Source organism: Meriones unguiculatus, chromosome 6, assembly GCF_030254825.1.
Source record: "Meriones unguiculatus strain TT.TT164.6M chromosome 6, Bangor_MerUng_6.1, whole genome shotgun sequence".
Taxonomy (NCBI): Eukaryota; Metazoa; Chordata; class Mammalia; order Rodentia; family Muridae; genus Meriones; species Meriones unguiculatus.
In genome coordinates this window covers 115951390-115970757 of record NC_083354.1, presented here as the reverse complement: position 1 = coordinate 115970757, position 19368 = coordinate 115951390, and the positions used below count along the sequence as shown (strand labels likewise).

Sequence of the window (19368 nt, the reverse complement as noted above, 5' to 3'; positions counted from 1 at the left end):
CAGATGAGAACTCTAGATTCAGGGGCAGCGTGTGTGCCCACCTGGCCAGCCCTGTGACGCTGCAGGGCTTGTGGTCAAAGAGCTCTGGTCTCTGGCAGCAGAAACGCCAACCCGCTTTCTCACTTCCAGAACTAGAAGTTGCGGGTTCTTTCCATCCGGTGGGCCAGCGACGGCCATGACCTAGAGACCCACAAACTAGGACTTGAGATGAGGCCAGAGGGAATCTGCGCGACTTGGCGCCATCTCTTCCCCACACCCCGAGACTAGTAAAGGGTCCCCAGGGGGCGGCGTGTGCTACCGAGGGTCCTGTGCCCTGACCCGCCCTAGTCCTGGGTTCTCCGGGTCCCCAGCACCGCCCCGCCTCCGGTCCCCGCCCCGCGCCCGGGAGCGCATAGACCTAGCCTCGCGCGTCTCCACGTCCCACTGCCAAGCCAGCCCGCCGCTCTTCACTCCGGACGCCGAGGCCATGTGGCCCGCTAAGCCCAGCTCCAGGCTGCCCGCACTGCTGCTGCTGGCGCTGGCTTTGTCCCCGCCCGGGATCCAGGGGCGGCCCCGGGGACGCAGGGCGGTGCGCGTCGCCGAGCTCAGGCCACAGCTTTTCCTCCCGGTGACGGGGAATCGCCTGGCCCCGCGAGTCTCCCGGAGCGCAGGTAAGCTCTGCCCTTTCCTGAGGCTCACCAGTCTTAGAGCAAACTTGTGCTGGGAAGGCTGAATTAAGCACAGCAGAGGGTGGACACCTGTAGATCGCCGGGAATCTTCTCTGGGAAGCATGTAGCCGGCTTACTAGATTTACCTCGGGTGAGAGGCAATAGTTGTTATTTTTGTTATTGAAAAAATATTATTTGTTCAATAACAAAACACGGCTGGAAAAAGAAAATCAGCTTTCTACGCATCTTCCTAACTGTGGGAGGTCTTTTGGAAATAAATTGACCCAACTGTGAGAAGACCTTGGTTACAGCCAAACCTGCCAGGACAACCTTTGCACCTGTCAACTCTTCTTCTGGAGTTCAACTAACGTGGTGGTCCTCAGCATCTGAACATTCTGGAGTGCCTCTCCCGCTTTCAGTTTGGCTCCAGGGAATGGGTGGCTGGAATATGCATTTCCCTAAGCTGCCATGGCTGATGCCGCCTTGATGCCCCTCCCCTCCCCCCGGGTCAGTTAGAAGGGCCCTAAATGTTACCATCTCTTCCCATGACAACTCTGGACATTTCTCCTCCCAAGATGCCTAGGAAGAAAAGTTGTCTGGATGGAGTACCACGAGGCTCTTACACACAGAGATGTGTGCATGGGAAGAAAAAGGGCAAAAGCCTGGAGAACAGGAAATGTAGCGGGTTGCTGGGGAGAGTGGGCAAGGTGCTGGCAGGGGATAAGGTGGTGAGGAAGAGAGAAGCCACTTTGAGGTGTCTTTGCTTAAGCTTGTAGTCACAAAGCAAGGTGGGGGCTAGAGCAAATGGCCTGTCTCTCTGGCCTGCACTGAACTTGCTGAGAGGGCAAACCACAGGCATGGCTAGGGTCAATTATGCCACTACAGGCAAGGCCTATGCTGACCCTACCTCCCTTCCTCCTTTCTTTCTTCCCTCCCTCCCTTCCTGCCTCTCTCCTCTCACTTCCTCTCCTCCCTCCCTCCTTTGAGCCTTATTCTCTTCCTTTCTTCTCCCATCCCTTCATTCTTTTTTATCCCCTTTTGTCTGAAGCAGGATCTTACTTTCGTAGCCTTGAACTTCTATCTTCTTGGCTCAGCCTTAGAGTTATAGGCATATAATTAGCCCAGGCTTCACTTTTAAGAAAACACGGGGCCCTGGAGAGATGGTTCAATGGTTGAGACTTCTTATTCTCAAAGAGGACCCTGGATCAATTCCCAGGATCCATTCGGCAGCTTACAATTGTAACTCCAGTTCTAGAGAGAATCTGACATCCTCTTCTGGTCTGTGACATCCTCTTCTGTGGACACAGGCATACAGATAATACACATACATGCACGAAGACAAACCACTCCTACATATAAAAAAATAAATTTTTTAAAAAGAAAACAATAGGGGAAATTCTCAGCTTTTTTTAAAAAAATGGTTTTACTTTATAGCTTAGGCTACTTGGAACTCACTCTACAGTTTAGGCTCGTGATGAGTTTTCAGAAATCTTCCTACTTCAGCCTCCTAAGTGCTGGGGTAACAGGTGAACCATATCTATCTTAACAATCATAGCATAACTATGTGCTTAGTCACTCTATAGCTTCTACCTCCTTCCCATGCTACCTATCATGCAGAGAGCTGAGGCGAAGACTAGCAGGAAGCCAAGTGTGTCTGTCCATCACAGCACATCTCAAGGAGAGGGAGGAGATCAGAGCACATGATCTGACAGCTGAGTGAGCCAGACAGGGAGAGAAGCAGAGGAAAGTAGTGAGGGGACCTGGAAGGCTAATATGGGTGTCTGGACCAAGCCTACTTACCCAGAAATCCTCCACATGAAGGAGGAGGGCATTCACCTTGATGCTGTCACATTGGTTATACATTTTGATTAAAAAATTATCGCCAACAAAAATATTTATCTCAGGATCCAGTGTCACTTTGGAATACAAAAGGAATGGGAGAAAATCTCAAATTGCAAAATCATGCTTTATGTTAGTTTAACATGTTTTCTCTGGTGAAAGACAGTGAAGGGAATTGGGGACTGTAGCTCAGTGGTAGAATACTTTCCTAGCATATCTGAGGCCCTAGGTTCAAACCATTATACTCCCTCTCCCAAATGACAGAAAAGACTTAAAAACAGTGTAGCATGAAGGAAAATGAGCTGCGGCTCATCCTCAAAGTCTATTGCTTTCCACAGCTATGTGAGGTGGCCTCATCTTTTGATTATGGTGTTTCGCTTTCATGAGGCAAGAAAGAGTGGCTAGTTTCATCTGAGGCTGTCTGTGAATAGAATTCTTGACATAGATCGGGGAAAAATGAGGACATGAATACCGAGAAGACAAGTCCCATCTGGATGTTCTCAGAGGAATGGCATGGGCCATAACTCCTCCAGGAGGAACCATCTCCCAGGTCCTAGAGGACAAGCCTGTCATCCCTGTCGACGAGCCTGAAATCCCCCTCTGTGATTCTGAAGCAGAACCTGCAACATCACCCAGCCTGAGCTGGTGAGAGGACCAAGCCCAAGGGCAGTTTATAATGCCCCGGAACTCCAGAGCTCCCCTGGGCTATCCTTTGAGGACAGCAGAAGTCTCTTGTGCTCCACACTTCACTTTTCCTTCATCCTTTTCTTTTCCTCCATCCCTTCCAGTGTTTCTGAGCTTACGCTCTGGAGTCCTTGCTGCACATAAAAGTAGAAAAAAACTAACTCAGACCCAGTTATTCCTCCTGTACCGTGACCGCGTAGGCCACGACCGCACTGAGGGGGATTCCCTGCACACAACAGCAGCAGTTCTGCAGTAAACACAAACCGGGGTTTCTAACTTGACTTGCTTCTGTCACTTACTGTTTCCTGAAGGTGGGTATCAGAACCCACCAGTTAAGGACTGTCTCTAAAGCCGGAACTGCCTCCAGTGCCAACTGCAATCTCCAGGTGGTGTTACCTGTGATTCTGAGCCTCTAGCTAAGAAGGGTCCCATACACTCTCCTCAGATTTTCACTAAATTGTCGCAGTGGGTCAAAAAATGGTATTACAACAGATACTGATGATAATATGCATTAGAAGGGGTATAGGGGAAAGGATATATTGAGCAAATACCCCACCCCTATGATTCTGTATTTTCAGCTATCCAGAAACTCTGAACTCGGTGCTTTTGAGTTTTTGTGGAGACTTCATTACATAGATAATGGTGATCAGCTAACCCGTCAGACCCACCTTGAAGCTCTTCAGAAGCTGCCAGCCCTCAGTCAACTTCTTAACATACTACCATTTCCAAGATTTCAAGGAGTTTATGATTTGTACGCCAGAAAGGCCAACTATGTGTTGCACAGTATGCATTGTCCCTTTTTAGTAAGTTAGTCAGCTTCCTTTCCTAAATCAGAGGCAAGGCTGGAGGAGGGAGGGCCATTCCTAGGCAGAAGTTACAGTAAATACAAAGCCTGGGACAAGAGTTTGCTGCCAGGATTCCCTCCCTAGAATTATTGTTCTTTGAGCAGGGGGAGGGGCGCTGTTCGGCTCCCAGGAGCGCTGGTGGCTACCCACCTGTGGCAGTTCCTTCCTCCCTACAGCATGTCTGCCATCCGTGACGGTGTCTTTCATTCCATTAGCCATTAACAATGTTTGAGATCACTTTGACAGACTTTTAATTGCGAGTGCTTTTGACAGTCACTGTTCAGCCCCATTCTGCTACTAAATGTGCATTGCCTGAAATGCCTAGAATCTGTTGTTCTGTGTCATTGTCTTTCCCACCACCTGGGTCCAAGCCTTTGTGTTGCAGTGACCGTCCAGACTGTCTCCCTTCCAGTGTCCCTGCTTCTCTCTGATTCGGGTAAGAACTGAAATGTGTGTGTTCCCATAGCGTTTCTTCCTGAACTCTGACACCAGCTCATTTGTTCAGTGTCACAGTACCAGAAAGGAACACAAATGGATTCCTACCCCAAACTCTGCCATGCAGAGGGGGTTCTAGACAACTCATGCACTGACAAGCAGACACAATCAGAAAGCTGAAAATGGGCTGTGGCTGGATAGAAAAGAGATTTGGAGGATTTGGAGATCAGAAGGAAACTGTCATGAAACATGAGGAAAGGAAGTATAAAGGGAAACTTTCGACTTTGGTGTTTCCCCTCTTGTGCCCTAGACACGCTTGCATTATTTCTATAGAATTTCTAAAGCCAGAGATTGCGGGGTGTTGTGGTAAATGTAAGACCTGCTGATGGTGGAGCCTCGAAAGAAACGGAAGATTCCTCTGGGGAGGTTATTCTAAACAGTTTCAAATGACATTCTTTATTGAGTAGTGTAGGGTGTGGTCCCTCTCCTTGTGGAAAGCTGCGCTGGCGGCTTCTCTTGACTTTTCCAAAAATGTCCTACATCTTCTCAAAGGCAACGTGGGGCCACAAATCAGACAGATCCCCTGCAGGCAGACTGAAAGGGAAGAGAGGCTCCAGGTCGGTTGAGGGGTTGAGGTATTTTTCACTTGAACTTTTAAGGTGACTGAAGACAGATTCTCTTTTTCTCTGTTTCTCTTCCCATGGCTGGGGGCAATCACAAACTCAGGGCTGACTCTGTGCTGATCCTTTCCCTACCTCGTCCTTCCCACCTGTTCAGTTTTGGCCTTGAAGGTGCTTCTTTGCCTGATGGCATTCTGTTTGCACATCTTGGACCCTCATAGTAAAATCAGCAACCAAAATGGAAGACTTCTGTGACAATAAGACACATAAGGTTTTCTCCCCATAAGCAGCAGTCTACTCTGCAGTGGACACCAGCCGCTGTCCTCAAATCCAGCTCGGTTCTGATGCTCTCCACGCAAGGACAGAGTCCAACTCCACGTATCCCACCTCACGCCTCCTCTCAGTTCTAAGTCCCTGACATTCCCAACTGTTGAATCTGAGTGAAGTCAACCTACTCACTCACGGACACAGGAAATTAAATTCATTTGGGGCTACTTAGGATTGCTGTATGGGAGAATACAAAATCAAGACATCTTGAAAGTATGCTCCAAACTTTTTGCAGACGTTTTAGTTATTTAACTCCAAATGGTCCCCAGTTGGGCAAATGGCCCGTGCTGGCAGAAGGGAAGCTACCACATATGAAAGCAACTGATCTGGGGGAAAGGAGCTATGGTAACATAGTCATTAGTTACCTGCTTCAGGAAACTTTTTTGGCTGTGTGTGTGTGTGTGTGTGTGTGTATGTATGTGGCAGCATTCTGTGTGTGGGGTGGAAGGCACCATACCAGAAGCCTAGTTCTAAGATTCAGGCATGTGCTGACTCCAGTCTGATTTTCTTAATGCCCAGCTACAAACTGGTTTAATTTACTAGGCCAGCTAACAGAACTCAGGGAAACACCATACCTACTTTGTTTGTTTATCATAAAAAGGTTTAAAATAGTGAAGGTGGGGAAAGTCACTGACCTCCATGCCCTCTGAGTGGACGTTATCCTCAATTGCTCTTCATGTGCACAGCTATCTGGAGGCTCTAAAATCCCACCATCTTCTGGATTTTGTGGGGGTTTCATTACATAGGTAGGACTTATTGACTTGCTGGTCACTGGTATTCAACTGAACCTTTAGCCCTCCTCCCTTTCCTGGGACCAGTTCCCTGTTTTGCATTTTGTTTCTCGTGACCATTTCTGGCCCTGAAGCACTCTAGGGGCTTCTAGTCCTTAGACAAATCATCAGCATGTTAAAAACAGGGTCTTCTTGGAGATTCCTAGGAAATCCCTAGCATGGCTGAAGAGCCAGTACATACTTCTCAGTATCACATCTCTCTTTCCTTTTGACATCTTGCTGTGCTCAAAAATAGCTATACATGTCCCATAGCTATATTTACATTAAAAAAATCTCAAAAAACCTTACCTACATTTGGATACTTCTGGCACTTGCATGATAATGGAATTCTATTTGTGCAATCCAGATTACCTTTTTTGTAAATCTGTAAGGATTCTCTCTGCCCAAATAGACAGTCATACTTCAATAACTGGTGACGAGCATTTTTTTCCAAGTGAAATAATGAAAATATTTTCTGCTACTTTGCATATTACCAAGATAGAAAGTACAGCTTGTTTGTTTGTTGAGACAGAGTCTTGCAACATAGTCCAGGTTGGCCTTAAGCTCCTATCTCTCTCCTGGGTACCAGGATTGGGTTCTTCCTTAAAACAGTTTTATTAAACATAGTTAAGGCTCCCAGCCTGATGCCTTACTGTACATCTATACAAGGAAGTGATTGCTATAGTGAACAAGCAGGCCCACCCCCTTCAGCTTTAACATGTGCTGATGTTTTATTTGTGGAGTTGCTTCACAGTTATTTGTTTTCGCCGAAAACTGTTAGTGCGGGAAGAGTTCAAGGTGGAAAGGATGCATATGATTTTACTCCACTTTTGTGTTTGGCAGGCACTATAACCAGATGTCTGCCGTCTGCTGGGCCCAGTAGCCAGCTGCTCTGATCATAAACACTCATTATGACTGGCCAGAGCTCACTTACATGAATGGATTTCTCCCCATTCACAGTGCTTCTGGCAGTAGCAGTTATCTGCTTGAAGGACCGATTTATTTCACTGCAAAGCAGAGAAATTCTATGCAGGATGGCAATAGAATCACTAAGTGTTGTTGTTTTTCTTCTCCCCAGAACATTGCTTTTTAATCAGAGATAACCTAGGGAAGCTACAAGTTTTCAAAGTCCTTTAAAATTTTTATTATCCTTATACATGAACATGTACGTGTATGTGTGTGCATTTGCTGGGGCACACATGTGGAGGTGAGAGGACAACTTGCAGCAGTCGTTCCACTACGTGGGACCCAGGGACTGAACTCGTCAGGCGTGGCAGCACGCACCTTTACCTAATAAGCCTTCTTCCTACCCCGCAAATTCCATTTTAACCACACCTTTTCCTCTTTGATTTTCATTTTTACGGCTGTAAGAAAACTCTCGACTGTTTAGGTGCAGATTTCTAAGGTCTTCGTTGCTGTTAGGAAACAGGTAGGCAGGTGATGTTCTGCTCCTGTCTCTGTGGATGTGAAAGACAGTAGCCCTGGCCTTATGTTTAATGTCACCGTTAAAGTGTTTGATACCCATGGCCACACAAGGTTTGAACGTATTACATGCGAGCTGAAGCTGTGTCTCAGCAGGCAAAGCACTGGCTGCTCTTAGAGAGGACACAGGATTAATTCCCAGCATCCACCTGGTCACCCCCAAACCATGAAGGTCTAGAGGCATCTGGGAAGGAGTCAACAAAAACAGGAAGTTAGAGGCGAATGGAGAGAAGCCGGAGAGAGGGATCCACATTGAAACATGGGGAAATGCTATTTCTAGAGAAAGAACTAAAAAATGTTGGAGCGTTCTGCACAAAATGGATTGATGTCTGCTACTTAAAAAAAGATATCATCTACCCATGGAAGGTCTCCCCCCTCCTTGAGGAGAGGGAGGGGAAAGAATGGGTGGAGGAGTGTGCACGGTGGGAGGCCTGAGTGGATAGGAGAGGAGCTACAATCAGGATGTAAAGGGAATAAGTAAATATATGTTTTTTAAAAAGATACTGTCACTAGTAGGCTGAAGCTCTCCTGTTACAAGCATCTGAAGCCAAAATGATGTCCAGGGTAGTTCAAATCAATGAAGAACGACGTAAAAGATCAATGAATAATATTGTGAATGAGAATTACAACCTCAAGAAAGCCAGAGAAGGCTTCTACAAGAAGCTGGAACATGGGAAGACTGGATGAGTGGAAAAGATACAACACACACTAAGAGTCCAAACAATGTCACAATAAAGAAAGTAACCTCCAGCCTTTCTCTGTGTTCTGGCCAGTGCTGCTTAAAAAATGGTGTGGCTGGTGGCAGCAAAGGAGAATCAAATTCGAAGTAATCACAAAATGGTACTGTGCTCAATGCCAAAAGGAACTCAGAAGAAACAGAGTCTTGCAACTGAGTCAGATGCTTCTTCAAAAGCCCCAGAAAAAAAAAAAAAAAAAAGAAGATGGCTAGTTTCTTGCAGATATCTGAAGTAGCTAGGGCGGAGTGATAACCACACACAGCACAATACAGCCTTGCAGAGGGAAGAGGTATTTTCACAGCAGAAATGCACAGACAGTGAGGGACAGAGGCTTCACCAGAAGTGTAAAGTAAAGGCTGAAGTGTTTCCAGACAGAAAACAAAATCCCACAGCAAATTAAGAGAGGAAATTACCAGATAAGAAGAGCAACTTTACCAAGTGGAAGAACACAGCACCAAGCAGCTGAAGTGCTGGAGAGACTCAAAAGGTGAAGCCATGATCTTCAGGAATTAGAAAGAACCATTTGTTCCTTTCAAGGAGGAAAAAAGACACATCGTTGTTAGTTAGCAGGTTGAGTGTTAAAAGCCTCATTATTCTAAGAAGGGAAAATGCTCACAGCAGATAAAAGTTGACCAGCAGCCCCGTCTCCATGTGAATCTCTGAGTGAGGGGATCAGGGACTGCCTCCATCATGAACTCAGTTGGCTGCTCTTTGATCACTTGCCCCTGGAGATGCAGCCTTGCCAGGCTACGGAGGAAGAGGATGCAAGCAGTCCTGATGAGACTTAACAAGCCATGGGCAGATGGCAATAGTGGAGAACTTCCCCTTTCAGTAGACTAGGGGAAGGGGATAAGGGGAAGAGGGAGAGAGGGTGGGACTGGGGGACTTGAGGGAGGGGGCTTCAATTAGAATATGTAATGAATAAATTGGGAAGAAAAAATAAAAATAAAAATTTTTCTAAAAGTTGACTGAAATGGTCTTTAAATTTGAATTTTTTAGGGAAAGATCTTTACACACTTGGTATTCTGAATACAGCCTGTATCAGAGTGATCTCTGCACTTGGCCCTCACCCTGTGTGCAGCCCTGCACTGTGGGGCAGAATTTCTTCTGCAGTGACAGCTTTTCTCTCTCCAGCTTTGCTACAGGGAAGGAGGACGAGGTGGGGGAACAGCAAATGCACTGCACCACCTGACTAGCAGCCAAGGAGATCCCACCTGTGAAGGGCTGGCTCAGACCACACCTGTTGACACTGCGTCCCCATTACCTCCATGAGAACAAGGACAGGAGAGGATGAGCCCTCCCTCAGACCAAGCACATCCCAACCCAGCTCTATTCTATAAAAACAAACCGCATTTTATGCTAATTCTCAAAGAAGCTTTATTAGGCTTCCTTTTGATGAAGTCACGGGCCCATGTCTTCAGAACTGGAATCCAGCCAAAGTGATAACAAAGATTACTGTGGTAATCACACATGCCCAATTGCCCTCTCTGCTGAATTGGAGCATCTGGTCCTGGCCTTGTTTCTCCAACTCAGTTCTTCATTCCATCTCTGGTCTATTGTTCCCAGTAGATCCAAGGACACTTTTGATGAGAAGGGCTCCTCTTTTTCCTCCCCTTCCTCTAGCTTCTAAAGATGGCTTCCCAGCAAGGGATTTTCCTATTCACATCAGTGTGGAATGGAATCTGTCCTCACTGTGACATTTCCTCAGTCTCTTCCTCAGGACCAGCTCTTCCTCTCCCACAGAAGAAAGTAGAAGTGACTTCCCTTTAGTATAAATCCCACCTTCAAATGAAACTAAAATGGAACCTGACAGCATCTGACCTCTCTTCAGAAGCAGTTGGACTCCTCTCCCATTTTCATTGAGTAAATTCAGTCACAGATGGTTTTATATCCTTGCTGATGGTCAAGCTAAGGGAGTTACAATTGTTAGGATGGTGACTGAGAAATGAAGATGGTTTAAATATGAATTTCATAAGTAGTTTATTTTATTTTAGATAGTGCAACCATTATGTTTGATTATCTAAGCCACTTATATAAACAATAGGGGTGTCTGTGTATGTTTTGAATTTCAAAGGATGTATCTTTATGCCATGAAATGTACTTAGTATGTTGTATGAAAATGTGAATTAACTCTTCACTCATTTAAATTTTAATTAATTATTTTAAGAAAGGAAATCCAGAAAAGAAAAAGAAGAAGAAGAAAAAATCAAACAAACAAAACCCCACCAGGTGTGGTGGTACAAAATCTGGCCTTCTTTTCCATTTTCACTTGTGTGTCTGTGTCCTTCCTAACCTGTGCCTGCCTGCGAAGCAGTCTGGACACCATCACTCCTGTTGGGCAGTGGGCAGTTGATTTCTATCTCACTTGGCCTCCAAGAAACTACCTCTAACCCTTTCTCCAGGAGTAGATGTAGCCTTAATCAGACTAAAATGATATCTTACCTGTGAGATATTTCTTAAACCCATAACTCCAGTCTCATCATGAGAAACACCATACATATAAAAATGACTAAAATAAAAATTCAGCTCTTGAAGTTGAAAGAAGGATGAGAGGGGTTCTGTATGAAGAAAGAGAAATAGAGTGGATATAATCTAAATACACTGACTTTATGTATGAATTTGCCAAAGAGTAACAAAAATGAAAAAAAAAAATCTCTTTTAAAAGTGATTGTGATCTTAAACATTCCATTTTCGTGTAATTTTTAGTAATTCTCTCTCCTTAAGAATAGTTGTGACAGGAAAAGAATTTCTCAAATAATTATTTTTTGTTTTCAAAAGCTTTTAGAAAGCTAGTAAGAACCTATACATTGTGACCAAAACACTCGGAAGTACTGTGACATGTAACGTGTACTATATTATGTATGGAACTGTCAAATGGTAAAGCAATAATGATGATCATAAAACATGTTCTGTCTTCACAGCATGCAGTAACCAACTTGACCAACTCTGGTCTCTTTCCCAAAGAATTGTAATAGAACCTCACATCATAAAATTCAGTGTGTTTAGTGAGCTCAGATTTTCATTTGAGTTGAATTACACATCCCCTCCCTCCCAAATACAGTGTAGCCCTATGCCCCAGGGCTTTGGAATGTGACTCTGTTGGGAAGTAGGGTAATGGTATACACAGTTAGTTAAAATGAGGTCAGAGTGTGGTAGAGAGGACCCTTAGTTCAGCTTCACAGGGGTCCATACAATATGATGACCATATGAAGCTCCAGAGATAAAGGGGAGAACCCCATGGAGACAAAAGGGAGGCTCGAGTGACACCACAGAATGCCAGGAGCCCTGGGAACCACAGAAACTGAAAACAGACTGGAGAGAGATTTCTCTCGAGCCTTCACAGAGGATATTTTCCCAGTTCACATCCTGATCTCAGACTTTTGCCTTCCAGAATTATGACACAGTAAGTTTCTGGTAGTGTGAGACATCCAATTTGTGGAATTTTGTTATGGTAGCCCTGGGAAACTAAAACAATACAGTTCCTCTTTGGTATCTATAGGGAACTGGATCCAAAAAAATCCTCTGAGATTGCCATGAGCCACAGATGCTCTAGCCTTTTATGTAACCTGGTAGTATTTACACATAACACACACATGCCTCCTGAATGCTTGAACTTATCTCCAGATTCTGTATAATATTGAAAACCCAATGCTATGTAAATAAGTATTGAGAAACAATGTTTTGGGAAGAACGACAAGAGAAAGTTCTACACACTCTTAGTTCAGAGACATTCCATACACGCCCCTACTACCAAATGTTCAGGATATAGTGGTTTAGTCTCAAAATGTAAGGACCACAGATGTGTAAGTCTGACTGGATTGTGTCATTTATCAAGGGAACTACATCTATTTTTCTCTATACTTAGAGTCTAAGAAAGTGGGGACAACTATTGTACTATCCTTCTGTGGCACCTGAGCAGACACGGACCCTGTATACAGTATGGGAGCTGTTTGAAACATACCATGTTCTATTGGAAAACAAAGACTTATGTCGTACTTATAGGAAATTCTCAGATGCTCCTACTGGTCAGTGGAACATATAGTAAAAAGCAAAACTTTGGGTAATAAGAAGGAATCCATTTGATGCCACTTTATTATTATATATGTAATTTACATGCATGTATAATCCAGAGGATGATATTGAGTATATCTGTCTATCATTCTCTGCTTTATTTCCTTGAAACATCATCTTTGAATCAGAAGTGTAGATTTTTGGTACCTATCTCTTACCCTCGGTGATGTGGTTATGGGCTTGAACATCAATGATCAGCATCTTACATGAAAACTGGAGATTTGAACTCAGGTTTTAATGCTTGCACAGTGGATGCTCTTACCCATTCAGCTTATTTCTAAAGTGCAGGTGTCCAGTGTGACATAGAAGCAAAGCTTGGATCCCTGAACTCCGGCCTCCTCTCACTCATGCTCTGAGCTCATGATAGCTATTTCACAAGAAGGGCTCTCACACATTCCTCCTCTCCTGGGGCAAAAAGGGCTGTCATAGTTCCCCTGAGACTCCATCAACATAGCTCAGCCTCCACGAATTCTGACTCACCTGTGGGTGACAAAGGTACCTTCTGTGCTACATTCACATTATGTGTGGTCTCTAAAGAAGTCAGTGTGTAAGGACGATGTTGTAAGTCTAAATGTTGGTGGGGCCGGCAAGATGGCTCAGTGAGTAAGGGTGTTTACCCTCAAGCCTGGTGACCTGTGTTTGACACCTGGGATCCATGTGCTGGAAGGAGAGAACAATAGCCTGAAATTTGTCCTTTAACCTTTACATACATGATATATCACACAAAATAAATAAGTAAGAGCTAATATTGAGGTAGTTGTTTTTTTTTGTTGTTGTTTTTTTAAGAAAAAAGTAAATATACAACTGGCAACAAACCCTGAGGCTCAAGCATTACGTTTGTTTTCTCCTCTTCTGCATGCATTATGTGTGCTTCTAGTGGTTCAACTGTGTTTTCTTGACAGCCTGTTTTAATGAGTACCAGTGCAGTATGAAGAGAAGCCTTATCTTTAAGTTGTGCTTCATTCTAAGCTAAAGCTTTGTGAGTGGGACAGTCTCACGAATGACTTCAAGAGCAGCTCTTCTCGCTCATTCTGGCTGCTGTTCTGGAGAAAGAATTTAGGGAGCACAAGACAGATTAGGAGGCTGTAGTCTAAGCATGGAACTGTGGTGTCTGGGCCAGCCAGAGTTAGTAGACATTAGAAATGCAAGACCCGAGATGAATGTTTGGAAATGGAGTATGCAAACTAATAGTTAGATGGAGTGGGGAGCACTTGGGCAGCCAGAAAGTCAGACATTCAGCTGTAGCTCCGCATTGCTGAGGGGTCTGTAGGGTTCCCTGGGGGAGCTGTAGAGCAAGCAGGAAGTTCTGTTAGAGCTCTAGAGCTCTTTGAAATGGTTAGGGTCGGAGCAAGGGATTTGAGGTCAGCTATGCACATTGCATGGAACTATGTGTTTAGTGCTATAATTATGTTTTAGTAGTGGAAATGTATCCTGGAAATTACACAGTCTTTTTTCTTTCTTTCTTTTTGTTTTTTAGAAATATTCCCAAGAGACTTGACCTTGAAAGACAAATTTATAAAGCATTTCACAGGTAAGCATATGCTATTTCAGGGATTAAGTTACCAAAGCGGGGAAAGGGTTTTATACAGAATGCAGTCTTAAACAACAAAGCTGTGAAGATTAATGTCTAGAAGAGCCTTGTAGTTCAACTGGGTTTTCAGTCAACTGCTATTAACTTGTTTGAACTTTAATGTGCACCAGAACTTGATATACAATAAATATAAATGATATTTTAGAGAAAAATAGGGAGAATGATTTACCAAGAAACTGTGTTAGGGTTTCATTGCTGTGAAGAGACACCATGATCAAGGCAACTCTTCTAAAGAAAAACATTTTAATTGGAGCTCGCTTACAGTTTCAGAAGTTTAGTCCATTATCATCATGGTGGGAATCATGAATGTGTAAAGGCAGACATGGTGCTGGATATTTTGGTATGCAGGCAGCAGAAAAAGACTATGAGCCACACTGAGCGTAGCTTGAACGTGGAAGACCTCAAAGCCTGCTTCCACAATGACACTTCCTCCAACAAGGCCAAACAAGTACCACTCCCTATGGCCCAAGCATTCAAATGTGTGAGCCCACGTGGGCCATTCCTATTCAAAACATCACATTCCACTCCCTGGCCCCAATAGGCTAGTAGCCATAACATAATGCAGAATGCATTTAGTCCAATTTCAAAAGTTCCCATAGTCTATCACAGTCTTAACAATGTTTAAAAGTCCAAAGTTGAAGGTCTTTTCTGAGATTCCTGCAACCTCTTAACACTAATCCCCTATAAAGTCAAAATAAAAAACTAGATCACATACTTTCAACATATCATGGCCCAGCATATCATGGAACAGCATTACTGTTCCAAAACATAAGGAAGGGAGCAGAGTGAAGAAATACTGGACCGAACCAAGACCAAAAACCAACTGAGCAAACCCTAAACTCTGCATCTCCTGCCTGAGGTCAAAATTCTCTTCAGGTCTCCAACTCCTTTCAGATTTGTTGACTGCAACACACTTCTTTCTCTTGCGCTGGTTCCACTCTCTGTTAGCAGCTTTCCTCAGCAGGTGTCCTGCGGCTCTGGCATCTCTAACCTCTTGGGGCCTCCAAGGCAGTCCAGCTTTACTTTCACAGCCTCACACAATGGCCTCTCTAGAGCTCCATGCAGGGAGCTCTGACACCCCTGACACATGCCCTACCTCGGTCTATGAGACTATTCAAACCACCACCTCATCTGAGAAGGCTCGCAGTAGGATGTGCTTTAAAGGAAGACAGTATGGTCATGAGGAACCTACTGAGCCAGCCTGTAGCGTATAGCCTGGGAGAGGACAGGCAGATGGTGTGGATGGACCGGGGATGAGCTGGAAAGGTGTGTGGACAAATCAGATGGCCAACAGTCTTCCAGGGCACACTGAAGGGTTTAGACTGCTTCAGCCAAGGCAGCCTTGAGCTTCTATAAACTGGAGACAGATGAGCACACGTCACTCCCCCTCTGGATGCTTTGTTTGTTTGTTTATGAGGATGCAGTTTAATTATAGCATTTCCCCCTTTCCCTTGCTCCCTCCAAACTCTCTCATATAACTTATATTCCTAAATATAACTTGTTTTTGTATCTATATAATGATAGGTGACTGCATGTGTTGGGGCTTATCATTTGGCACTGAACAACCAACTGGTGTGCTTCTCCGAAGGGAGGGCCACATCTCTGCTCCCAGCTTTCCTCTTTTGCCTGTAGTTCTTTGTGTAGGCTTGAAACCTTGTGGCCACTTCCCCAGGCAGTTTGGCATATTTGTTGGTGTCCTCCTTGTTCAGCTCACATTTGCATGGCCATGTGAGTCAGACCTTATGGGTATAGCTTCTGATGTCACTGAGAGACACAGTCTCATAGCAAAGTCCCTGATCCTCTGACTCTTAACAATCTCTCCACCCCCTTTTCTGCAATGTTTCCTAAGCCTTCGGTATGGGAATGATTTATAGATGTAGCATATGCCACTCATAAGAACAGATAGTGTCTTTTTTTTTTTTAAACTTCCACAGGGCTTTTCTGTTCTTTCTTTCTTTCTTTCTTTCTTTCTTTCTTTCTTTCTTTCTTTCTTTCTTTCTTTCTTTCTTTCTTTCTCTTTTGTATATTTTTAATTTATTTTTTATTTATTACAATTTTTTTTCGCTTTGTTTCCCTCCCTTCTCCCCTCCCAATTCCGCCCTCCCTCTCTCCCTCTTCTCCTCCCCTGCCCCTCCCCTAGTCCACTGATAGAGGAGGTCCTCCTCCCCTTCCAGGCCACAGAGAAAGACAATGCAGGCAGTCCTGATGAGACCAGATAGAGTGTTTTATGACACAATTTTGTTCTTCATATTATCTTGTGAATAATTTTCAAACAATCTATCGTACAAGTTCTAGAATAACATAAGATTATTATGTTTATAATACATACACAATACAGTATGCATACATACTGCTATCCCTTCTCTGCAGCTAAAAAATCTCAGTTGTCTTTTACTATAATACATCCCAGTCTTGTAATAGGAGAAAGACATGGTTTCCTTATACATGTTAATCAATTCTGAAAGTTGTATTTGTTAATTAACATATTTAACTCAGGTTTTTTGTTTGTTTTTTTTCTGAGACAAGGTGTCCTGTAACTAAGGCTGGCTTTGAAATCCTCATCCTCCTGTCTTCCCAGCCCAGGCACTAGAATTACATCCCACTGTAACTACACCTAGCTGTTAACTTTCAAATGATGTTTCTGGCTATTATTCAGAGACACCTGCAGATGAGGAAGGCAGCACTGAGTTCTGGGAAACTGACTGTTGTCCAGGTAGAAGTAGAAATGTTTTGGGGCAGTTTCAAGGCTCTGTCCTCTTTGCAGTAATCCTTGCACTGGCGAGCACACATCGCTTCAATTAAAAACAAATGTCATCACTAGAAACATTTCTTCACATTAAGTAAAAACAACAACAACAAAAAAAAAAAAAAAAAAATCAAGAGACCAGAAAGTCACCCTGTCTTGGCTGGCTCTCTGCAGATTTTCCTTCAGTCTGGAGTGCCCCTTTTCAGTTGCTCCAGAGTTCTCCTAGTCAGAAGGTCCCATGATGGGGGATACTGAGAATGTGGTGTGAACTTAGATCAAAGTTCAGTGCCTCCTGCAGAGTCTGGGTGAAGGCAGGAATTCTCAGGCCAACAGGGCAGGCAGGATGGAAACTACTGTTACACCGTCTCCATCCATAGAGTGCTAGAAATTTGTTTGGCAAACACGCAGGTGTTTATAATAAGCATTCTTTCCCTTTCTCCAGGGCCTGTCACATTTTCAGCTGAATGTAGCAAACACTTCCATCGACTTTATCACAATACCAGGGATTGCTCCATGCCAGCCTGTAAGTTGCTTGGGCAAAATTTTAGAAGAAACAAACTAACAAATGAACAACTTATCCAACAATAGATGCCTGTAGCTTCAAGTTTCAACTGTCTTTGGGTGGGACAGAACAGACTAAACAGCCCACAAGATGCTGTTTATGACCTTTCAGTTCGCAAAGCTGTGTGCACTGTTGAAACTATAAGGAATGAGAGATCATATTTCTAGTTGGGAATATTTCCAAATCTGAAAATAGCCAGATTTTCTGAAAGACCAGAATGTTTGTCAGGACTGAAACCGTTTATCATTATTCAAATTCCTTGGTCTAAATAAAGTACTTCCTCATACAAATGAAAAAAAAAAAAAAAAAAAAAAGAGAGCTGACTATGAAGTGCAACTCAATGTCTCTTCCTAAGTTACTTTGAAATAAATGTTTTTTTATATCATGTCATTTGTGCAGTGTATGCTGGGTTTTTGTGAGCGATGAGAGCCTATTGTGCAATGATCTCTTTTGAAAGCTTAAGTTCCTGGAGTTAGTAATAATTCCAAACATAGCACTAAAGGGCTATCATTTAAAATCTCAGTTATGAGAATGTATGGTAGCTGAGTCACCTATTTCTAATTCATTTCTAAATCTAAAAATTCCCATTAAAGTGAGTGACTTTTAAGCATTTTGTTTCTTGTCAGCTAGATTACCTTGAGGAGTATTTAACTTTACTTAGGATGTTGAGTTAGATTTTTATATTTAAAAAATAAAAAATAAATAAAACTCCTCACATTTAATGACTACTGAAAATTAAGTATACTAGAGCTATTTTAGTTTGCTTCTCTGTTGCCATGACAGAACACTGACCAAGAGTGAGTTGGGAAAGAAAGCTTTATTTCAGCTTACACTTTCACATCACAGTTCATCGTCGATGGAGCCAAGGTAGAAACCTCAAGGCCAGAACTGAATGAAACAAAGGCCATGGAGGAATGCTGCTTACTGGCCTATTCCTCATGACTTCCAGTGGTCTGGTCCCTCCCACATCAATCATTAATTAAAAAAAAAATCTTCCACAGATTCACCTACAGGCCAATCTAATGGAAGCAGACCCTCAACCAAGGTTTTCTCTTCTCAGATGACTCTACTCTGTATCACTTTGACAAAAACAAACAAACAAACAAGACACAACTAGCCAGCCAAAGATTCAAGGCAAAGGCAGTGGACAACAGCATAGTTTGGTGGAGAAAAGGCAGTTTTGGTAACTAAACTACTTAGTTGCTATGAGGTAAGTCACATTTGAAGCTTTTGAGTCATCTCTAAAGTGAAGGAGTTAAATTTTTATGTTGTCAGAGCAACAGAGAACAAAATCCATGGTAAGCACCTAATATGCTGGGTGCTTTTAAAACTGTGATTGTTACATGAATCAATAACAAGAACACTATTTCTTTCACAGTCATAGCAATTAACTACATGTATTGTTACCTTTAAATGTTTTTCCTAGATTATAAAAGATGTGCTAGATTGCTGACGAGGTTAGCTGTGAGTCCACTGTGCTCCCAGACCTAGGAAATTTGTGCCGTGAGTATTGATCTATCTATCTATCTGTCTGTCTGTCTGTCTGTCTGTCTGTCTGTCTGCTTTTTTTTTCCAGTTTTTGAGACAGGGTTTCTCTGTGTAGCCTTGGCTGTCCTGTACTCGCTTTGTAGACCAGGCTGGCCTCAAACCCAAAGAGATTTGTCTGCCTTTGCCTCCCGGAGTGCTGGGATTACAGGCATGCACCACCGTGCCAGGCTTGTTTATTTATCTTATCCTAAGAATTTATTTCTGTTTTCCATTTCCTTTTTTTCCACTCACCTCCCCCTCTCCACGGTATGTCTTCCAGGCAGTTACATTAAGCAAGGTAGTTTTTCTCAAAGCCTTACCAGCCCTTAGTGACCAAAAGACTTCAACAGTTTTCACTCTCAGTTTATTATTGTGCAGAAGCATTGCACAGATACACAGGTGAACAACTGTTATCAAGTCTATCTTACATGGTCAAATATATAACGGAGAAAAAAAAGCAAGCTATAAAACTTCAATTTACATAG

General features: G+C 43.4%; 1 protein-coding gene across 1 annotated transcript; it reads left to right on the top strand.

Annotated features, from left to right (window-relative positions):
- The first annotated feature begins 466 nt into the window (after positions 1-466).
- Positions 467-18847, top strand: Alkal1 (ALK and LTK ligand 1). The gene is made up of 4 exons (XM_021652337.1): positions 467-650; positions 13935-13988; positions 17237-17317; positions 18783-18847. Exons 1-4 carry the CDS (start codon positions 467-469, stop codon positions 18845-18847), a joined length of 384 nt encoding a protein of 127 aa, XP_021508012.1.
- The last annotated feature ends 521 nt before the right edge of the window (positions 18848-19368 follow it).

What these genes read in the sequence shown, in the direction of transcription:
- Alkal1 (XM_021652337.1), top strand. Translation starts at nt 467, where the DNA reads ATGTGGCCCGCTAAGCCCAGCTCCAGGCTGCCCGCACTGCTGCTGCTG. An exon ending in ATTTATAAAGCATTTCACAG is followed by an intron (nt 13,989 to 17,236) that starts GTAAGCATATGC and finishes CCCTTTCTCCAG; the next exon opens with GGCCTGTCACATTTTCAGCT. An exon ending in GGATTGCTCCATGCCAGCCT is followed by an intron (nt 17,318 to 18,782) that starts GTAAGTTGCTTG and finishes TGTTTTTCCTAG; the next exon opens with ATTATAAAAGATGTGCTAGA.